Source organism: Myotis daubentonii, chromosome 3, assembly GCF_963259705.1.
Source record: "Myotis daubentonii chromosome 3, mMyoDau2.1, whole genome shotgun sequence".
In the NCBI taxonomy this organism is placed as follows: Eukaryota; Metazoa; Chordata; class Mammalia; order Chiroptera; family Vespertilionidae; genus Myotis; species Myotis daubentonii.
In genome coordinates this window covers 216,091,799-216,113,839 of record NC_081842.1, presented here as the reverse complement: position 1 = coordinate 216,113,839, position 22,041 = coordinate 216,091,799, and the positions used below count along the sequence as shown (strand labels likewise).

Here is a 22,041-nt window from a genome sequence, read left to right as displayed (position 1 = left end):
GATGCAGTGGACGGCTAATTTGCCTACAAACGTCAGGTGGTCATAATAATCTGGCCACTCAGTGTATATATTGTGACAATGTCCATTTCCTGGTTTTGATAATGGACTGTAATTATATAAGATGTTAACAGTGGGAGAATCTGGGGAATGGGTACAGGGGGGCCTCTGTGTATTATTTTTGAAACTTCTTGGGAATCTGTAATTATTTGAAAGTAAAAAGTAAAAAAACAAACACCTGTATATGCAGTAACCATGTTAGGAACTTATGTTTAAGAAAAAGGCTCCATAGACCCTAAAACTGTAAGTTATATGGTGAAACTAAAACCTAAGACTAGCTTAGCACATGTTTTGATTCTTGAATCAGGAGGCAGATGGAGTAGCTCTGACAGATGGAGTAGCTCTCCTCTCTCCAGCTATGAACCCTCTGGAAGGGTCTGTGGGCCTCTCTTCTGGACCAGGACCCCTCAGAGTGAAGAAACAGCCTCTGGAACATAGTGAAGACGTGAACCAGATGAAAGTCCCATGAGCACGTGGGCCTTGGTAAAAAGACGACAGGCAGTGCGTTCCGATTACTGCAGCCTGGGAAGACTTTCATATTTCTCCAAATTTGGGGTTGACTTACAAGAGTCCCCGTGACCACAGCTCTGCGTCCTGCCACGCCGTCCTTACTGAGCCACCCCTTGGGTTCGCAGGGCATTGTGTCCTCCGCCGGGTCCCACGCTGATGGGAAAGAGGCTCCGAGAAGCGAAGGGAAGCCTCCAGGCAGGACATGAGGTTAGGACTGGAGCCTGTTTCCTGACTTGGCTTTGTTACTAGATAATGCCTGCCTCCTCAGGGGACTCAATGGCACACCAAGTGGCAGATGACAGACAGCTGTCTCCCCGCTGGGACTGTCCGCACAGCAGCTATGTGCGTCGGATGAGGCCGAGTTATGTTGTGAGAATGCTTTATAGTGCACTTTGCTGTGTGCGGGTGGAGGACCGAGCTGGCAGATGGGGCTATGGACAGGGTTCTGGTCACATGGCGTTAGCATGGGCAGGAAATAACAGGAAAGCACAGGTTATCTTAAAATCAGGAAATCCCAAAGGTAAGAGGGAAGCAGGTTTTGAACTGATCTTATTAGATTAATTAAAAATTAGACTATAAACTGCCTGACCAGCATGGCTCAGTGGTTGGGCATCGACCTATGAACCAGGAGGTCATGGTTCAATTCCTGGTCAAGGCATATGCCCAGGTTGTAGGCTCGATCCCCAGTGTGAGATGGGCAGGAGTCAGCCAATTAATGATTCTCTTTCATCATTGATGTTTCTGTCTCTCTCCCTCTCTGAAATAAATATATATTTTAAAAAATCCTATATAATGAAAGGCTAATATGCTAATAGATCAAATAGCAGAATGACAGGTCGCTATGACATGCACTGACCACCAAGGGACAGACACTCAACGCAGCAGCTGCCCCCTGGTGGTCAGTGCACTCCCACAGGGGGAGCGCCACTCAGCCAGAAGCCGGGCTCAGGCTGGCGGTGGAGCCTCTCCCGCCTCTGTGGCAGCTAAGGATGTCTGACCGATGGCTCAGGGAGCGGGCCTAAGCCAGTAGTCAGACATCCCCGAGGGCTCCTGGACTGCGAGAGGGTGCAGGCTGGGCTGAGGGAACACCCCACCTCCACTGCCCCGAGTGCCCAAATTTTGTGCACTGGGCCTCTAGTTACACCCTAACTATCATTACAGTGTCGACCACGATACAAAGAAAAGGCAGCGGAGAAGAGCAAAAGCAAAGCAATACGAGACACAGATCAAGTAGTGGCAAGAGGCACTTGGACACTCACGGGCCAGTCTGCACCGCTGGAGGCGGGGTTCGCATAGCCTGGCTCTGGCCCGTGTCCCACCTGAGGTCGTGAGCGTGTAGGCAAGAGACATCATTAACAGTGTCATAAATAAGTATTGTAACTTTATTAAAATGAAAAGACAATATTCAAAATAATGCAACAAAAATGAAAATCCTTTGTCCAATACTGTACACATAATGCAGAAATCAGTGCATTTTCCTAAAGCATGTTTTAACCTTCATTTAGTTCAGACTAACACATCCGCTTTAAAGAGCTCAGTCAGTCACTCAGCGGAACTGTAAACAGCTGGTTTCACTGGCGAGCACCTCGCGCTGGGCCGAACTGTGCGGGGGACGCGGAGGCTCGGAGGGCGGTGTGCGCGCAGGCGTGGGCCTGGGAGCAGACGGTGCTGATGGGACTCTCGTATTAAGACACAGTTGCTCTTGGTCAGAAGGCTTTACTTCAAAAGCCAACAATCCCCAGGAAATACTGAGTAGGAACCAGCAACACAAGGCCAGCTTGTGTTGGATTTGTTTATTAATAATCTAAAACCCCGCACACACACCCCACAGTCACTCTCAGGCACATGGCTGCTTCATTCCTGCTGCAAAGCGGACCGATGGCGTGAAGCCCACGTCCGTCCGCTGCTGTGAGGCAGCGCGACCTGGCCGTCGGTGGGTGGAACAAAGCAGGAACCGTCAGGAAAATGTCCTACCATCTTCTTTGTCAAGAAGCGAGACCCGTGCAGGCGGCAGTGTGGCTGCCAGGTAAACTGCTAGTCCTCCCCGCAGGGACAGGAAGTGAAGTCCGCACGTCTTGGGTCTCGGGCGGTTTTAAACTAGGTAGGCACAGCCACAGTAAGGACACATCCCGCTCCCCATGGAAAAGGCTGCAAAAATACATCCAACAAAACATAACAGACCAAAGAGCCAGAAATCTTCAACTTACTCAGCAAAAATAATTCTCTAGGATTCTAAATACTGTGCTTTCTTCTGTTTGCTCAGTGTTCAGTCGACCGGGAGCCCTAGCCCAGCGTGTTTTATTCTGAATCCACATCTCTGAGAGCAGCTGACTGGTTAGCTGGCGACGGCTGGACTGCGAGTTTACACATGGATACGATGGGCGTCTGTGAGTGTCCGCGTCCTGCCCTCCCGTCACATCTGTGGGCTTGGGCACTGGGTCCTCAGCATGAAGCACCTCTCCACCTCTCCGGACAGAGTTCAAGTTTGTTCTGCACCTGAAACCTCTTCCCCTGAACCTCAGTCAAACTGGGAAACTGCTTGGGAACCACCTGCTCCCGTGGACCCTCTGCCGAACCGAGACCCGAGTCTACGGAGAAACCACGTAGGACAAGTGCTTACGCTTCCCGTGGCCGCCCACGTCCCCCCGGGGCCCGGGGTCCAGCTTCCCGGGGGCCGTGACGACACCGCCGTCGGCGGGGAAGGGCTGTGCCCGGGTGCCGGCGCCCGCCTCCTCGGCCTCCGTGAAGAACTTCTCGTAGCGGTCCAGGTAGGGCGGCCTCTCGGGGAGCAGGTAATAGTGCGTGGAGCTGACCTTCCTCCCGTTCTCGATGATGGGCAGGATGCAGGGCGGCCGGCTGGCGGAGCCTTCGCTGAGCTGTCTTTGCAGAGCTTTGCTGCTCACGTACTTGGGGTCCGGGGCGAAGCTCTGCGTGGGGGGCATGACCCCGTTGAGGTAAGACGGAAGGCTTTTGGGACTCGGGGTGCGGGAGTTGCTCCGGGACAAGGGCTCCCTGGGCGGCACTTTGGGGGGCCTGTCTTCGTCGCTGTAGGTGCTGGAAGTGACCTCTGCCGACCACCGTCTGTAGTCGGGCTTCACAGGCCGCGGAGGGATGGGGACCCTGGGGGGGACCTCGGGCTTGTCTGTGTCGGGGTGGGGGGAGGCGCGGTGGGTGTGGCCGTGCACCTTGATGGCCGGCTTGTGGAAGGACCCGGCGGGGCCCGAGTGCGACCGCCGGAGCCGCCGGTGGCTCTGCGGCGGGGGGTCTGAGGGCGGCCCCCCTGCGCCCCGCTCGGGGGCCTGGCTGAGGTCCCCCGCCGAGACGGTGGGCGTTTCGAAGTAGGCGTAGTTGATCTGCCCGCACCCGCGGAAGCTCCGCCGGCCCGGCACGCCGGCCCGGAACTCGGAGGGCGCGCCGCCCCCCAGGAGCCAGTCCGTGTCGGAGGTGAAGAACTCCACCTCGCAGTCCGTGTCGTCCAGGGAGAGGCCCTCGGAGATGGGCAGCGGGGGGAGCGGCCGGGAGCCCGCCACACAGGGCACGGGGGACGGGCCGTTCTTCATGGGCGTGAGTGGCGGCGTGGGGGCGCACCCCCCGTTGACTGACAGTTTCTTAAAGCCACACACCACCGGGTCCTCATCGGGCCCCGAGCTTTCACTTGGGGGAAGGACGAGAGGGGGCAGGCTGGGCTTCTGAGAGGGGCCGTGCTCTGCCAGGCGGTGGCTGTTACTCGGGGCAGGTGCCGAGGCGCGCCCTGCAAAGGACGGGGGTTAGCGAAGGACGAGCAGTGCCCCTGCGCGTGGGGATGGCCCACTGCCTGCCCCCCCCGCCCCCCCCGCCCGGGGCTGCCACCTGAACCCCAGGCACAGGCCACGGACACCGTGCCGCACCACAGCTGTAATCAGGGCCTGAAGATTGTTAACGCACATGATCTGGTTCAAAGAACAGACTATCTCTTCTATCTCCCCGACATGCGCAGGGCACACGCCCACACACGCAGGCAGGTTCTGTGACATGTGCACAATTCGCAGAAGATGAGCAGCATATAATTTCCATGAATACCACCCGCAGCGCCAGGTCACAGGCGACGCGACAGCGCTCGGCACACTGGGTGGGGCTGAGATAAGAGGGAGCCCCCTGCTGACACCCGGTCACGCCACCAGGGTGGCAGCTTGCAGGGTGACAGCAGCTCCTGGCAAAAATCTAAGGGACAGGATGTCCACAGGACAAGGGCCCTGTGGTGTACTGCGCGCCTTGCTGAGTTCCTGACAACATCCCCACTCCTGTGCCCTCACACAGGCCTCCGCACGGCGAGAGCCAGCAGGTCCTGTGCGGGGCTGGACCGACTACTTCCTGACCCTCCACACACAGGGCTAGTGGGGACTGAGTGGGAGGAACAGGTTACCGTCAGACCGGCCGCCACTAGGGGGCACACTATTGCTGGAATAGTTCAGGTTGTTGCCTCTTTTTTAAAGAGCAAAGCTGGAGGACAAGATAGCAGCCTCCGCCACCTCCCCTCCCGGGCCACCTCCCCTCCCGGGCCAACCCCCCTCCCGGGCCACCTCCCCTCCCGGGCCACCTCCCCTCCCGGGCCACGTCCCCTCCCCGGCCACGTCCCCTCCCCGGCCACCTCCCCTCCCGGGCCGCCTCCCCTCCCGGGCCGCCTCCCCTCCCGGGCCAACCCCCCTCCCGGGCCGCCTCCCCTCCCGGGCCGCCTCCCCTCCCGGGCCGCCTCCCCTCCCGGGCCGCCTCCCCTCCCGGGCCAACCCCCCTCCCGGGCCGCCTCCCCTCCCGGGCCGCCTCCCCTCCCGGGCCGCCTCCCCTCCCGGGCCAACCCCCCTCCCGGGCCAACCCCCCTCCCAGGCCACCTCCCCTCCCGGGCCACCTCCCCTCCCCGGCCACCTCCCCTCCCGGGCCACGTCCCCTCCCGGGCCACCTCCCCTCCCGGGCCACCTCCCCTCCCGGGCCACCTCCCCTCCCAGGCCGCCCTCTGGGATTTGCAGGACACCTACTGAGAGACGTCAGGTGCGCCTGTGTGGTCGACTTCAGATTGTAGGCCATGGTGATCGGATGGATGTTTAGAAAGTTACTGAAATGCAGCAAAGACATCTTGGTCAGAGACCACAGTGACCCCCCCACCCCCATCCCCATCTGTCTCCTCCGCACGCGGAGGCCCACGCCCCCGGCCCGCACGTACTTCCCCAGCTCCCGGCGGTGGCCCCAGCACGCGTTCAGGCTCCCCAGGGCCTGGCCATCGTGCAGAAACGCCTTCAGCGGGACGCGGATCTCCTGGGCAGCGACTCCCGCGGTGGACATGGTGCACCCGAGACGTCAGTCAGCAAGCAGCGTTTGGTCCCTGGAGGGAGAGGAGGAGGAGAGGATGCAGGAAACAACTCAGAAACACCCATCAGCTGCCACCCGACAGCATCCGAGCGCCGCACAGAGAGACGCAGCCACAGACATCCACCCCGTCCTCCCGTTTACAGCCGTCTTCCTCCCTTCCTGTGAGGGAACTTAAACATGCGTGTTGAAAGCAATTTTCCCTTAAGTCCTGATCTGAGATGTGCGATGCTTTGCGCAGAGAGAAATGCCGTGGCCAGGGAGGGGGGCCTTCCTGGTGGGGGCGGGGTGCACAACAGCCCCGGGACGCTCACCCCCCAACCTTCAGAAAGGCCCGTGGCCGCTGACTCGTGCCCACGAAGCCCACGCCTCAGTCAGACGCCGGGTCCACGCGCGCCTCGCCAGCCACAGCCAGCGCTGACTTGGTTCTGTCTCTCAGGGCTGGCCCAGGAAGACACACCCTCCAGTGGTGACTTGTTCGGGAATAAAGGACATAGGAAGACACTGATGTCCACTATCCCGTGCAATCAGGTTCTGCAAGTTGGCCGGCTTCGGGCGGCCCGGACAGCTTCCCCTTCCCATGCATTCTTCACATTCTCTTCTCTGCGGGCCTTGCTGCAAGGCATGGGCACCCCGCTGGGAAGTCGTCTCCTTCATCTAGTAATTCCTCAGCTTTCAGGGATCCTGTCCCTTCCCTCAGGCCTTTTGTGCAAGGGAGAGAGGAAGGGAGTGGGGGAGAAGCAGCTACCGGCTGCCTCTGGTATATACCCCGACTGGGTAGCAAACCAGCGACCTTTCAGGGCACAGGGTGGCACTGTCACCGGGCCACCGGCCGGGCCCGCAGCCTCTTCTAAACGTTCACTATGGCATCAGTGCTGACGCTGTGGCCCTATCTGGGCTCTGTCTTCAGAGAATCTGCGGTTCAGGGCCTAACTGGTGTGTGGAGCACTGGCCCCTTGGGAGCTGTGTCCGTTCCCCCTAGACTGCGCTCAGATGCTCCCCGAAAACGTGCATGCCCATGGAGAGCGGGCGTGCCAGGGCTGGGGCGGGAGGGGGCACACAGGCTATTTTGTTTTGTTTTAGGGACAAAGCTGTCACCTCCCAGCTGACTGTGAGTCAGATCACAGGCTGTGTTCCACAGCAGGAGCGCGGTGAGTGACTGCGCCCTACCATCTACTGTTGCCATCGTATCAGGAGAAGGTACGTGGCACAGGGTTTGTTTTTTCCACAGAAAAGGAACGAGAGATAACGTGTCGGTCCATCTGAAACACTTAAATCTCAGGCAGAGGGTTAAACAGGTTAGAAATGGTATTTCAGATAGGGAAGCATGAGTTCTCTTTAGCCAGTCCCTTTAGAGAAAAGAAAAAACCATCATTTAGTCACTGTAAGTTACTGGAGGCTTGGTGTTTTCCCCTCCTTCCCCGGAATCAAGCGAAGCTACGGAACAATTTGAAAACCGATTTTTAGGAAACACTGTTAGGCCCCCTGCAAGCGCTGGCAAGACCCCAGGGAGAGCGTCTGAGATTCGGAGTGAAACCCGCTGGGAAGGAGCCCCGGGCAAGCAGCGCGGAGCCCACCTGTGGAGGCTGCGCCCACGGCAGGGCGAGGGAGGCGGTCGAGCCCAGCCCCCACCTGTCCGCAGGCCAAGGGCTAGTAATTACCGCCTGTCGGCTCCTCACCATCCCTCACCATCGACATCTGAGCTTTCAACAGGGCGATTGTGCAACTGGGGCCTCTGCGAAATGGCCTGGATCCTAAACTTACATTTCAATGGTCCCTGAAAGTTACTTGTATGTTCTAGAAAAAGTTATTTTTTATTCATTGTTTCCATCACCTACTTGTTAGCTTTCTTAAGAAAAAAAATTTTTTTTCGTCTAAAAAGAATTGTGTTCCCTGCGCCAGCTCACTCCCGACCACAATAGTGTCTTTGTGTGTTCAGAGAAGGCGACCTGCCTCTACATCTCAATGGGGAATTGTGAATGGGCCGCGTTATGAAACCGTCGGAACTTCCTACTTGCTAGCAGGGAGAGCGCGGAGGGCAATATAATTTTATGCTCTCTTCCTTCGGAGAAGACTCCCAACTGGAGAATCCAGGGGGCAGCCCGCCGGCATTTTCGGCGTCCCTCAGATGGGACACTGAGGGTGTGACCCCCCTGAGCTGCCTGCCATCGCTCTCAAACCTCCAAGTGCTCAGTACACATGCTCCCGGGTGGGGGTGGGGAGGCTCCCCTGGGTCACCCTCAGGTTAAAAGAAAACACTGCTCCAGTGAACCACATGCTGCCGTTTCCAGTTCTGCTTCCTTATAACGAAGACGAGCGCTGCTTACCCTTCACCAGAGAAATGAGCAAAAAACACCCTACGTGGGAAGCCAGCACCTGTCGGCAGAGACGGGGTTGCTATGAAAGGCGAACATGAACGCCCGCGTGAGCCCAGGCGAGGCACCCCGGGACCTAGTCCCCGTGGGCAGAGTAACTTCCCTGACACCCATGAGCTCAGCTGTGTGTGTCAAAATGCAGCCAATGCCAATCCCAGATGTGAAGGACTTTTTCCTGTTAAACATCACTTGATTTTTTTTTATTCAAGGGAACCCCCCCAACCATGTTTCTTGGGGTGGTCCTTTTAGATCCTTACCCCCCAGTTTTAATCCTTCAGCTCTGCAGAAAGCGCCCTGAACCCTGACTCCAGCCCTGGCTCCAGCGTCCATTGTCTGGTGGTCTTTGCACGTGGGTGGTCCCCTGGCATCCCCAACTCTACAAACCAGGCTCCTGTCCCTACTTCAGACCCCGCCCACTTCCCAAGCCAGTTCAGGGTCTCGGTAGGCGATTCCCAACTGGTGTGCCCCAAGGATTTTTACAGCATGCAATACCTGACCCCTTTTCCCTTCAAAAGTTGTCCAAAAAATGACAACAGCTAACACAGCAACAGCCACCTAGTATGAATGAATCAAAATCATACCCCCCCCTTTTTTTTGTCAGATTAACAAAAAATGTATTTTCTGGTGCAGCAGAATTTTAGTCGTCGGATGTCCCATGAGATGAACAGGCTGAAAACCGCTGGTCCAGGGAGACCATCTTCCTAGAGGGGCCGTTCTTAGCCTGAGCCTCAGCCCCTCCAGCTCAGCTCCCCAGCTCCATGGTCCCCCTTCCTTCTCACTGGCCGCTCCGCTCGCGGGTCCCAGACAGCCTCCCACCCCGCACCTCAGGCCCCTCTCCCTTTGGGGTGCTCGCTTCCCCCCCTGCCCGCCCCCGAGTCTCTGTGAGAACTCACTTCTCCTCCAGGGCCAGCTGAGCCACCCGCTGTGCTGCGCCCATCCCTTCCCACTCTCCGAATCTAGGACAGGGCCTGGCTGCCCCTGGAATCCCGGCACCACTCACTTCTAATAGAAAATATTCATCTCAGTTAAAAAAAAAAAGTGAAAGACTCACATATACTAAAATGAGCAAAGAACTAAGGGAAAAAGCAAAGGGTGGCAAGGCTGCCTTTAGGACAGAGCAGGCGACTTTCATTAAATCCACTTCCCAAACCCCAAGTGGCCAGTGTGCACACAGGGAGCAGCACGGGCTGAACGGGGGTTGACTTAAGGCCGCCAGGGGAGTGCGTCCTGAAAACGGGGTCCCCCCCCTCGCTGGCACAGCATTTCTTCTGGATGAGAAGGCACCTCCTGTCTTTTTACTGTTAAAGAGTCAAAACAACACCATGAGCACCTCGCACGGCCTTTATTAAGGTGAACTGCACCGCAGGACGGTCTCTCTGAAACTGTTTAAAAGCCAGGCTACCTTAAGACAATAACCTAGATCTGCCTACCTGGCCACCAGATCTCATTAATAAATCTCAGAAGCACCCACAGAGGAGGAGGGGCACATTTTTGTCACTCGACTCATCCAGTTCTGCCCAGCGCTTCCTTATTTAAAAGTGTGATGTAATTTCCTTCTTTCAATCTGGTTTTAGAACCTGATTTCTGTTTATTCAGGGCGATAAATGGTCTTTTCAGCTGCATTTAACAATTACCTACATAACTACTCCCAGGAGGTAACGACATTTAGAGGCAAAATGTGTAAAAAGAAACTGATTTAGGAACACGACAAGCCCCGTGATTTAAAATCTCCCCCAAATAAGCCAGCACCTGCATGCGGATCTGCCTTTTGAAAATCTCCGAAGCAAAAAGACTCGTGCCTGAAGCGCTAGTAGCCAAGCCATTCGAACACCGAACGTTCAGTGGAACTCTTTAGTAGAACGGTAATTTTTTAATTTTTTGTTAATCCTCCCCCAAGGATATTTTCCCATTGATTTTAGAGAGAGTGGAGTGGAAGGGAGGGGAGGGGAGAGAGAGAAACATTGATGTGAGAGAGACACATCGATTGGACCGAACCTGCAACCCAGGCGCGTGCCGTGACTGGGACTGAACAGGACCCTTCCATGCGGGGCTGATGCCACGCTCTAACCACTGAGCGGGCCAGGCCGAGAACTGTGATTTCGATCAATATGAGGAAACTCACCCGTCGGATACTCCCTACACCTGCAGTGTTTATGACAGTTGTTTACTAAAAGCAAAAGGCTTCAGAGGCTCTGGTTTGGGGGAGGGGAGGAGGGGCAGGCAGGTTAGGAAAAGCTCCTCGTTGCACCCGGCTCCTGGGAAAAGCATAAGCAGTCTTCACAGTAAAGCAAGGTGGTCTAAAATGGTTTACATCCTGTCAATAAAATGCAATTAAAATACTCGTGCAGGAATTCAAGCTGAACTGTGGGTTTCTGTGAAGATGGAAGTATAGTTGGGGGCGGGGCGGACAGACGTCTGTCCTCGGCGGGCCTGGCACACAGGGGCCTGCTTGTAAAGGATAAAGACAGAGGCAACAAGGAAAATAATTTCTCTCCAGACTGTCAGAATCAAAGCTAAGTAAAAAGAAAAGAGCTCAGTGACCTAGTTTCTTGAATAATTTGGAATATTTTCCTGCTAAGTATTAGGAAATGGCAGGCTCACAGAAAACCTACTCGCTCCCCTACCCGAGTCATCGCTGCCTGACCCCGTCCTGCAGCGCCAGCACACAGCCACCACCTTCTGTCCTCGGTCCCTTCCTAGGGCAGCGCGGTCAGCAGCAGCACCCAGGAGGGTGGGAAGTATTATTCCCTTTACAACACGCGTGAGCGATTTCTAAGGAGGAGACGTGAAGTCTATCCGAATTTTAGTGACAACAAGCATGTGGTCTGATGATGGGAAGCAAATCTTGAAAACTTCAAATTTACTTAATGAGCATTTAAAAAGCCACCCTCCTGGGTAAGTCTAGACTGTTACTGTGAACACTAAACCAGTAAGAATCACACGCCGGACCCTAACCTGACAGGCAGTGTTCCAAGCGCTTCGTTTATCTGGTGGTCGGCAAACTCATTAGTCAACAGAGCCAAATATCAACAGTACAACGATTGAAATTTCTTTTGAGAGCCAAATTTTTTAAACTTAAACTATATAGGTAGGTACATTGTTATTAACTTAATTAGGGTACTCCTAAGGCTTAGGAAGAGCCACACTCAAGGGGCCAAAGAGCCGCATGTGGCTCGGGAGCCGCAGTTTGCCGACCACGGGTTTATACTAACTTATTTAATCCTCCAACAACAGCAGGAGATGGGTTACTATTACTACCCTCAGTCAGATGACGATCTGGAGGCAGACGTCAGGGACTTACTTGGTCAAGGTCACATCCAGCGAGTGGTGGGAGCCTGGTGCCAAAGCCTCCCCCCAACCCCCACCTCCCTCAACCCCTCGGGCAACCGGCAGGGTGCGCTCTGACCACTATAGACTTTTCTCGGGTAACCCTAAGCCCATGCGAGGTCCTGCTCCACTTCCTCTCCCTGGGATTCTCCTGCCTAGTTACTCCCTAGAAAGGGTGGGTTAACCCTGGCAATGTGGCTCAGTGGTTAGAGTGCTGGCCCGCACACCAAAGGGTCTTGACTTTGTTCCGGTCAAGAGCACATACATACCTAGGTTGCAGGTTCGATCCCGGCCAGGTGGTGTGTGGGAAGCTACCAATCGATGCACACGAATGTTCTCTCTCTCCCTCCCTTCCACTCTCTTCCTAAAAAAAATTATCCATGGGATAAACATCCTCAGGTGAGGATGAGCAAAAACAAAATCATTAAAAAGGGTGGGTTACGGTACTCTTTTATACTCTGTGACTCCTGCCAATGACTCTTGCAGCTTTCCATCTGTAATGGTGCGCCTCCCCCATCACATGTCCATTTCAACCGCATCAGACGCAACGCGGGTCTTAACCAGGAAGAGCGGCCAGTTCCCACACCACCCAACACACTCCTTAACACACGCTCGCACTCGGGTCCCAGTGACGCATCCCAAGCGGCAGGACGGGCACCTCACAGCAGCAGATCTCCTATTGGAAAGCACTTTCTAACCATGATCTCAGGGATTAGTCTCCATTCCAGACAGGAAACGAGTGACACCTTCCTGCTGCCCGTCTGCCCGGAGCCCTGCCTCTCCCTTCACCTGGGTCCACTGGGTCCTCCTCTAACATCCTTGCTTACAAACGGGGAAACGGAGGCAAAGAAACGCTCACGACCTGAGTGTTAGGCAGCTGCAGAGCTAAAACAGGAGCCCCGCTCCGTGCTGCTCGCAAGTTCTCAGAGGGCAGGGATTAAGTCCTTTCACAAATAGTTATCAAATGCTAATTCTGGACTAGACACCATGCTCAGCGATGAAGAATCAAACTGGGGAGGGGAGACAACAGTAAAAGCAGCCGCTTTAGATTGTGGCACCTCCCCAGGACGCAGGAACAGCAAGAGGTCGAGGACCGGAGAACCATTCGCACAGGTGACTTAGGAAAACATGCTCACCTGAGGACATGAGGAAGGAAGGAGGGGGCGGGGGGGAGATTGACTGAGAGAGAAACATCGACCGGTTGCCTTCTATACACTCCTGCCCGGGGATGGAACCTGCAACCCGGGATATGCTCTGACTGGATCCGAACCAGCCATGTTTCCATGCACGTGATGACACTCAACCAACTGAGCCCCTCCTGCCAGGACTTGCAGGCGACTTTAAAATATATGTTTATATTTGTATTGATTTCAGAGAGGAAGGGAGAGGGAGAAACAGAGACATCTATGATGAGAAACTTCTGTCGGCTGCCTCCTGCACGCCCCTTCCTGGGGAGCCTGCGACCCGGGCACGTGGCCTGACTGGGAATCGAACCATGACCTCCTGGTTCATAGGTCGACGCTCAACCACTGAGCCACGCCGGCCGGGATCAGGCGGCTTTTATGTAGAATCCAAAGGGTGGGAAAGAGGCCGTCACGAGAAGAGTCAGAAGAGCACCCACGCAGGGAGCAGTGTTTTCCAGACAATCCCACGGGTCCAGCTTCTTGTTCAGGGGTCTATGCTAAGAGCTACTGGACACTGTCTCCCACCCTCACCTTCCTGCTTCCTCTCTGTAACGGGATGGTCTGCTGAACCGTGGACTGTGGAGTTGCAGAGGCCCAGTCCATGGGGCCAGAACCCCACATTTTAAAAGTGTATTCACTGAGGCCGGGAAGCCTGGCCTGTGAGTAATACTGTCCTGTTTCATGGCATAAGGAATTGGATTAAAGTATCAACAATGACTCGACTCACAGAATCTTTTGTTTCCTCTCTGAACCTGAAGCTGACATTAACTTTCCCTACCTTCAAACTAACTTCTCTATTTATTGTGATTATCACTGTTGTTGTCAATCCTCACCAGAGGATATTTTTCAGTGTCCTTAACTGGTAATCAAACCTGAGACCCTTCGGTGAGCCGGCTGGCACTCTGCCACTGAGTCACACCGGCCGGGGCCCAACTTCTCTACGAAACTTACATTCAGAACCTGGACACCCCCCGTTTTATCTGCCTTCACAAAGCGTGTGTTTCTGCTGTGCCAACAAGGCCAGGATGCCAGGCACACTGTCTGTCAGGGTTACTCATCAGCTCCCATAAGCACGGTCCCACCCGGCACGGAGGATGCTGCAGAGCCCCGCCGACGGCGAAGGGCCGTTCAGAGTCACTCAGAGTGGGAGAGAGGTGTTTCTCTGGTAGAGGGAGCCCAGGACATTCAAATTCCTGGAATTACCCCTGGCACCACCCCCTCCCTCCTCTGCCCCTTTCTAAAGCAACCAGATGGTATGTGGACATTCAGGTCGGTTTCAGGCGTGTTGGATTGTACCTGTAATTTAGCAACTGGCTTTGGGAAGCTACCATCAGCATGAGCAGAGAGGAAGCGTGATCTGGTTCAGCTTCGGAGAAGCGGCGGCTAGGAGTTATTGTCACAGGAACACTCAGGCCTACGGTGCGATCATGAAATCTCAGAGGAAGAGAGACGGCTGTCTTTAGTGAGCGGAAAGAAGGAAAGACAATTCATCGAAAGAGTAATGTTTACCTCCCATCAAAATCCGAATAACTCGGACACTTCCTAACCACAGGTTTGCTTTGCGACCCTTATCGGCGACCGAGCCATTCCTGCTGACCTTTAAAATGTAAAATGTGCTTTCGTGCAGTTATTTATCAACCATTAACCGTGTGCCAGGGCCCAGAAGATAGGAACTGTGCAAGGCAGAGGTCCTGCCCTTAAGGAGTTTACAATCCAATGTGTGTTGGGTTATACATTGTTAGTTCAAGACCTCTGGCACCTATTAGAATAGCCACCGGAACACAGCTGGCCCGGCCAGCGAGCGAGTGATGACCTATGAACCAGGAGGTCACGGTTCGATTCCCCGACGAGGCACAGGCCCAGTTTGTAGGTTCGATCCCCAGTGTGGGGCGTGCAGGAGGCAGCGGATCAATGATTCTCTCTCATCACTGATGTCTCTCCCTCTCCCTTCCTCTCTGAAATCAATGAATAAAAACACAACACAAAAGCAGCTGAACACACCTGGGTGCAGCGGGGATGACAGCGGCTGAAGTCCACACCGAAACCTCCGTCTCCCTTTAGGAAAGAGCCTGGCCACTCACATACCCGCAACAGAGCCAGCCCGGTAACATGAAACCGACTTTTATTCTGGTCTTACCCAAATCTGGTCATTTCCTGAAACGGGTACCTAGCTGGTCTCTGATCGGTTTAAATACAGCTTCCCTTAAAACTGTATAATTACAGACATGGAGAGAGAGAGAGAGAGAGAGAGAGAGAGAGAGAGAGCGAGCGCAGTTTTAACAAGAAGGCGAGGCTAGCCGTGGCGAGCTCGGTCCTCAGCACACACATCCCCCCGGCATTCTTCCAGGTCCGCGAGCGCTCAGCACCGTGCACAACACCCGCTCCCCCGAAGAAGAAGAAGAAAAAAAAGCGTCTGAACCTCACCTTTCTTCACCCCTGACAGTTGCCTGGAAACCGGTCCTGCCCTACCTGTGTTGCAGGTGTACCTGAAGTCACCAGCACGGCTTTTAAAGCTACAGCCTCCGTTCCGACGGCGCTGAAGTTTATGACTAACCATCTATTCATACGTTTTATCAGGTAAAGAGGCTGGTTTCCTCCAGGCCGTGACGACACCCTCGCCAAGCCGAGCCAGCGCCCGGCCGGCACCAATCAGGGCCGCGCGCCGCGCGGAGGCTGAGACTCGCACATAAATACACACACGTCCGCCCGGGCAGTGCCCAATGGGCGCCCGCGCTCGGCGAGGGGAGCCGCGATCGGGCGCTCCGGGCGGCCGGTTCCCGGGAGAGGGAGAGGCACGGAGCTGCCTGCCGGGTGCGCGACAGACCCGACGGTGGGGCCGCGCTCGCCGAGGCCGGGCCGGGGTCCCGCGCGGGCAGCGACCACCCCGCAGCCTCCCACCGCGGCTCCCGGGACGGTGCGGGGCGCAGCTCCATTGTGGGGAAGGGGACGCGCGAGGCCGCCGCCAGCCCGCGCCGGACCCCGGCTCCCCGCTCCCCAACCCGCGCGCCCCCGGCAGCCGTCTCGGGCCGAGGCGCGTCCGGGTGCCCGGTGCGCGGCCCGAGAGGCGAGGTGCCCCCAGGCCCGACCGCGCCGCCCGGGCCGCCCCCTCCCTCTCTCCGTCCCTCCCTCCCGGGGAGACTCCGTGCGGGGAGACCCCCTCGGCGCCCGGGGACCCGCCCTGCGACGGGAGCCGCCCGCAGCCGGAGCGGCGGGGGCGCGGCGTCGCCCTCCCCCGGCCCGAGGCCCCTTACCCCGCAGAGCCGCGGCTGCCCCCCGGCGCCCTCCCGCGCATGTCCGTCCCGGCTGGCTCCGCGCCCGGCTGGGGGCCGACACCGCGCAGGCGCCAGCTGCTCCGTCCGCCAGACCGCGCTCCCGCTTGCACTCGGCCTCCGTCGCCCCGCCGCGCCGTCCGCTTTATACTTTAGGGGGGCGGGCCGTGACGTCAAGGCCCCGCCCCCTCCCCAGCGCAGCCAATCCCGGCCGCGAGCCGCTTAAAGGGGCGATGCCAGGCGGCGGAGGCGCTCGCGTGGGGTCCGCCGCGTCGCGGGGCTGGCGGGGACGCCGCCCTGGTCTTCCGGGGGCACCGAGGGGGGCGCCCGGGGGACGCGGGTGGCCCGTCCCCGCCTCCCGCAAGGGGGCGCCGCGTCGCGCGCGGACTTTCCCGTCTTTTCCTGCCGCGGGGGCGGCGTTTGCGTGTTTTCCCGGGTCCGCGGGCTGCCACCCCGCTCACCCCGGTGCCGCGGCTGCAGCGTGGGGGGCCAGCGAGGGCCAGTGTGGGGGGCCATAGACAAGGGGGGGCAGGCGGACAGTGCACGGGGGCGCGGCAGCGGGGTCCCCTGGGACAAGGACCCGCAGGGTGGGAGAGCGAGGGGCGGCGGGGGACAGCAGGGGGCCGGGCAGGGCGCCGGGGGCCGCACTGCGGGCGCCTCTCGTGGGGGACCCAGGGAGAGTACCAGCCGCCTTGAAAGTCAGCGGGTGCAGTGGACCCGGCGGGGCCACCCACGGGCCCTGAGGTCCCGGGGCCGAGACTCCTTAGACCCCCGCTGGCCTCCCGCCCTCGGCCCCGGCCGCAGCCACTGATGCCTGAGGATGGAGCACCAGCCAGCCTCTCCCCGGGCGCCGGTGATGCAACCGAGGCTTATAGTTTAACCGTAAAATAAATAATACAAATGATAACAAACCACGAGTCACTAAAGTGAGAAAAAAAGCAAACAAGACAGAAACCCTCCAGCTGTAACGAGAACAAATCCTCGGAGCGGAGCGGGACTCCACTGAGCGGAGGCCGGAGACCTCCCGCTGACCTCGCGGTCTCCCCGGCCCGCCTGCATCTCAGTAATAACGCCCGGTGCCGGGGCCGTGGTGGTGGTCGTGCCTTTAGGGCCTGATTGGGATGGGCTGCCCCGGGAAGAGAGATCCCGACCTCATTATCAGGTTAACTATTAACCCTGTGCGCCATGCAAGGATTTGCCTTTTCTCCCCTATTATTTACTGACATTCTTTACAATTTAATTCAAAGGCTTAATTTTGAATGCAAGCCTTTAAGCACGCGTGTACACACACACACACGCACACAGGCTCACACACACGCACACATGCACAGAGGCACATGCACACAGGCTCACACACAAATCTGAAGTATCTCTTTGCCCTTTTCCAGTTGCAAGATAAATGAATGTTTACCAACGGCCTCCATCCTCCTCCCGGCCGGCCGGGAGCTTTGGGCTGATTTCCTATCTGTGCTGCTTATCAACCACGCCGGTAATCCCATCTTTTTGTCAGCGTCTTACTTATTGCCGTTCTGTTCGGTATTATTTTAAGAGGGAGGAAATCAGTCACAACTGATCGCTGCTTTTCTGACCCAATTAGGTTCTTTTTTTGATTCACAGAAAATGCAGATTCCCCCCGCCCCCACCCCACTTTGCCTTCATCCGTGTGTACAGCTTACCACGGGCTGTCATCAGTGTACAACACGGGCCGGACAACATCTTTGCCGAGGGCTCGGTGCAGCTTTTGCTGCCTGGGGACCTCGAGCTCCGGTTTCCTCCGGAGGGAACCCTGGCTACGCTCTTCCAAGTGGCCACAATACAGTTGTAATTCGTGCTGCCTCGTTGGCGTGCTTTTACATTCCCCTATTCATAAAACCGTGATAGTCACCCCAGCAACCAGCAAACACACCCCTTTAGAGAAAGAAGATCCAGGGGACACTCACTATATGGCCGTGAGCTGTACAAGGCGCTAATGTTTTGGTGAAGTATCAAAAACCATAAAATCACATGAGTAATACGTGATTAATCTGATTTCTTCCCCCCTTCTGCTCTCTTTTAAACTTGCAAAATAAACGGACTATTTTTGGGGGTGGGTGGGGGGAAGCCAGTTATAGCTGACAGCTTCCTGAATTTTGCTTGCAATTATATTCATACAATATGGCTCTCTCAGCTGTGAGTGAATTACATGAGGAGACTTACACCCCACAGATCTTGGATACAAGAGTCTCCTAAGGCTATTTGGCTATGCCATTGACATGTCAAGAGTTTCAAAGGAAAGTGCTAAGGAACTTGAAATAATATTCGCATGTTGTTGCATCTCTCCAGTGACCATCCTCACTGACTTTCCACAGATTAGAACACTGGTCTAGAGGTGGAGGGAAAAACACTCTCTTTGTACTGAACTGAACTGGTTTTACACTGCCTGCCGCCAGAAGGACATTTGAAAGCCAGACAATGTCTCTTTTACATCGCTCACAGTCCATTTCATTTTGAGGCCACTTCTCACGGAATTTATATTATTAGCTGATTGGTTTTTTTAATATAAAAAAAAACCCCTAAACGTAACATTTAAAACCTTAGACTTACCCACATTGACCCAAATTGTCACTCTGCCCTTGCCCTTCTTTCTGTGAAAGAAGAAGCTGTCCTTGGACTGAGCACAAAGGGGGGGCGGGGGGGGGTCTGGCTCAGAAACCCAGGAGCCAGGGACGCTGCCTGGCTAGGCCCGCTGGCCTCGCTCTCCATGCCGCGCGCAGGCAGAAACAGGCTGCTGGGGCCGCCAGCCTCCCCAGTGCACGTCTCCATGTTCTTTGAGCCCCACAGGAGAACACACATTTTGGCGTTTATTTCTCTCAATGATAAGTGTTTTTGTTTCTCGATTATAAGTGTTTTTGTGTTCCTCCTTTTAAACAAAGAAATCCTCTAAATGGAGCTGCTCTTTGCATTATTACCCTTAGTCCCTAGAGCCTTTACTTTGGTCCATGCACAGTTTAAAGATAACTATGTTTGTTTGTTTTTTAAAACTAATTTATAAATAAGTGTGCGGTTAAAAAACAACAACTTGACAATGGGAGGAAGAATTGCACTTCTTACAGGGTGGCTTGTTTAGTGTGTTATTGTATGTTTTGGAAACATCTGGGCATGGGTATATGGATTATGTAGCCACTAAGCTGGGTGGGTTGCTTTAAGACAGACATGCGGGTAAGAGCTGAGGTTCATCCACAAGGTCTGCTTCCGGCTTTAGCAGCCCTTTGAAAAGTGGCTCAGAGAAAGATCTCTTTACAATTCCCGTTTCCCCCTTATGTAACTAGGTATGCTGTGCCCCCTCCCTAGTCTACTCAGCTTGTGAGATGACTGAGCAGCTGGTTTTAATTGATCAGCCTGTTGTTTCCAGTGTTGGCTTAACTGCTTTTTAAAACTACCTTTTCTTAGTTTGGGTGTTAGAGATGTTGTTTGTATAGTTATTTTTGATCCAGCCACTTTTCATTTACCTTATGTTCCCTTTAATGGGCATTTGCTATTCTTGGTGGTTATTCTAGCTCTAGTTCTATCTCGTTTCTAGAACTTATAAGCGTTAGAAGTTTTTAGTGTTCTATAGATGCATTAATTTCATATGTGGGTGATTACAAAACAGTTTTTTCCAAATGTCTTCTAAACATTCGTCTGATATTATCTTCAAACGCTACCAATACATTTTCGCCCAAGTAAAGGCTGTATTTCCTATGAGCCGGCCAGTAGGGGGTGCTCTAGTCCCTTGCCAAACAAATAAATAAATAAATAACACTCAAGGAAACTTCTTTAAGAGGTTTCAGGAATACATGCCACTCCTTCATAGCCGCCAACACGGATGAGACATGTTTATATAGACACAAGCAAATAGTTCAGCGTACCCGACATATATGGAAAGTAGAATTGTTATATTTTTTTAAAAAGGAAGCTTTGAAATGTTTACTTCTGTGAAATTAGCTCTAAGATAATAAATCAGCCCCTTGGCAACATACTTTCATTCTGGATAAAAGAAGAAGAAGGAAAATGGTGTAGCTCTGGCCGGGTTTCTCGGTGGTTAGCGAGTCGGCCCTAGGATCCGATTCCTGTCAAGGGCAAGGACCTCAGCTGCAGTTACCAGCCCTGGTAGGGGTGCACGCGGGAGGCAACCCATCGATGTTTCTCTCTCTCTCTCTCTCCCTCCTCCCTCCCTCCCTCCCTCCCACTCTCTCTAGAAATCATGGGAAAAGATATCCTCGGGTGAGGGTTAAAAAAAGAAAAATGGTGTAGTGACGAAGAGCTCAGGAATCGGGGGGATTTGGGTGTGAATCCCAGCTCATCAGCTGCATGACTCAGGCAAGTGACTTAGCCTCTTGTAAGACGGGGCCCCAGGGCTCCCCCTCCAGAGGGCTGCTGGGCAGATAAGTGAGGTTGTGCATGTAGAATATTTAGAGCCCGGCTTGGCCTCCACCAGGGTTCCGTGGCGGTGAGCCGCTTTTATCAGTATTATTATTCTCATTGTTGTTGTTGTCATATATCCTTTGAGAGATATTGGAACACGTTTCCTGGCAAGATTCCAAAATGCTTGATTGCTTATTAGTATATATGATTTAATTGGGCCAGGAGGTTGTTTCATTAAATTCCAGGAGCATAAATGATTTATAAGATAAAATGTCTTCACTTTATCTGCAGTATTTCCACTTAAGAGGCTATAAAATCTGAAGCTGAAGAACTGGATCCGTCAAAGTGAAACTTCAGGCACAGCCACCCCGGGGAGGCAGCTGGAGCAGGGAGAATGGCCAGGTCTCTGCGGGGAAGGGCGCAGGTCGCCGTGCCTGTGAGCACTTACTGGTGAGCCCACACTCATCCACCACTGTAGGAGGCATGATTCCTTGAAAAAAAAAAAGTTTAATTTGTGCAGAAACTTTTATTTTATTTATTTATTTTAAAATGTATTTTATTGATTTTTTTACAGAGAGGAAGGGAGAGGGATAGAGAGTTAGAAACATCGATGAGAGAGAAACTTCAATCAGCTGCCTCCTGCACACCCCCTACTGGGGATGTGCCCACAACCAAGGCACATGCCCTTGACCAGAATCAAACCTGGGACTCTTCAGTCTGCAGGCTGACGCTCTATCCACTGAGCCAAACCGGTTAGGGCTTGTGCAGAAACTTTTAAATAGCAGCTTTATCATTTTCTCAGGAGGCAAAGACAATGAGATCTACCCAGTGACTGGATAGCATAGAAAAGACCTGAACGAATGCCAACTCTTCTTGGTATTTCTAACTTCTTTCATTTATACAATTATTCATTCTTCCGTCAATAAATATCTATTGATCTCCCACTAGGTGCCAGTCCACGCTAGGGACCCATCAGTGAGCAAGGGAGACACCATCACGCTCTTCGGAGAACTTTCAGTTGTGGGGTCACAGACCGGCACACGGAGTAGGAATGGGAGTGGGTGTGGAGATGGGGCCGGCAGATGCTCTGTGAATATCAGGAGAGGCCAACCCAGACCAGGGGTTGTCAGGAGAGCAGTTCCAGACCAAGTGAGGTCTACACTCAGGAGTGGGAAGATGAGGGGGAGCGATGACGAGGTCAAGATCTCTAGTCATTGGCAAGAAGGTGGGAGATGAGGCTGGAGAGGGTAAGTAGAGGCCAGGCTTCACTTGACCGTATCCGCCGTGTTAAGAAGTCCAGACTCTGCTAAGACTAGGGGAACCACTGGAGAAGTCTGAAGTGGACAGTGACACGCGCACATTGCCGTGTTGGAGAGCGGTCCCTCTCGTTGTCCCGAGACACGGTATGAGCAAGAGCTACAGCTTCTGGGTGGGGGTGCTGAGTTCTCTTTAGCTCTGACACATCCTTCCCGCTGGCGCCCGGCTCTAGCTCCGGCCATGAGGCCGCAGCCGTCTTTGGCTGTGGTGAGGAAGTGGATGGGGAGCAGGAGAGACAGAGAAGCAAATGCAGGGTTTTGGTCAGCCCCTGGGTCCTGCCCC

The 22,041-nt window shown here is 54.7% G+C and overlaps 1 protein-coding gene across 2 annotated transcripts; it reads right to left on the bottom strand.

Moving 5' to 3' along the window:
* Positions 1–1,928: 1,928 nt before the first annotated feature.
* Positions 1,929–16,197, bottom strand: ERRFI1 (ERBB receptor feedback inhibitor 1). Of its 2 annotated transcripts, none has more exons than XM_059691372.1 (4): positions 16,042–16,197; positions 5,762–5,920; positions 5,577–5,653; positions 1,929–4,318 (listed from the first exon to the last, which is right to left on the bottom strand). In XM_059691372.1, the coding sequence occupies exons 2-4, from the start codon at positions 5,878–5,880 to the stop codon at positions 3,156–3,158; spliced, it is 1,359 nt and encodes a 452-aa protein (XP_059547355.1). In that variant the 5' UTR covers positions 5,881–5,920; positions 16,042–16,197; the 3' UTR covers positions 1,929–3,155. The 2 variants fall into 2 exon arrangements, with proteins under 2 accessions (XP_059547355.1, XP_059547356.1); XM_059691373.1 differs by lacking the exon at positions 16,042–16,197 and adding an exon at positions 15,215–15,765.
* Between the last annotated feature and the right edge of the window lie 5,844 nt (positions 16,198–22,041).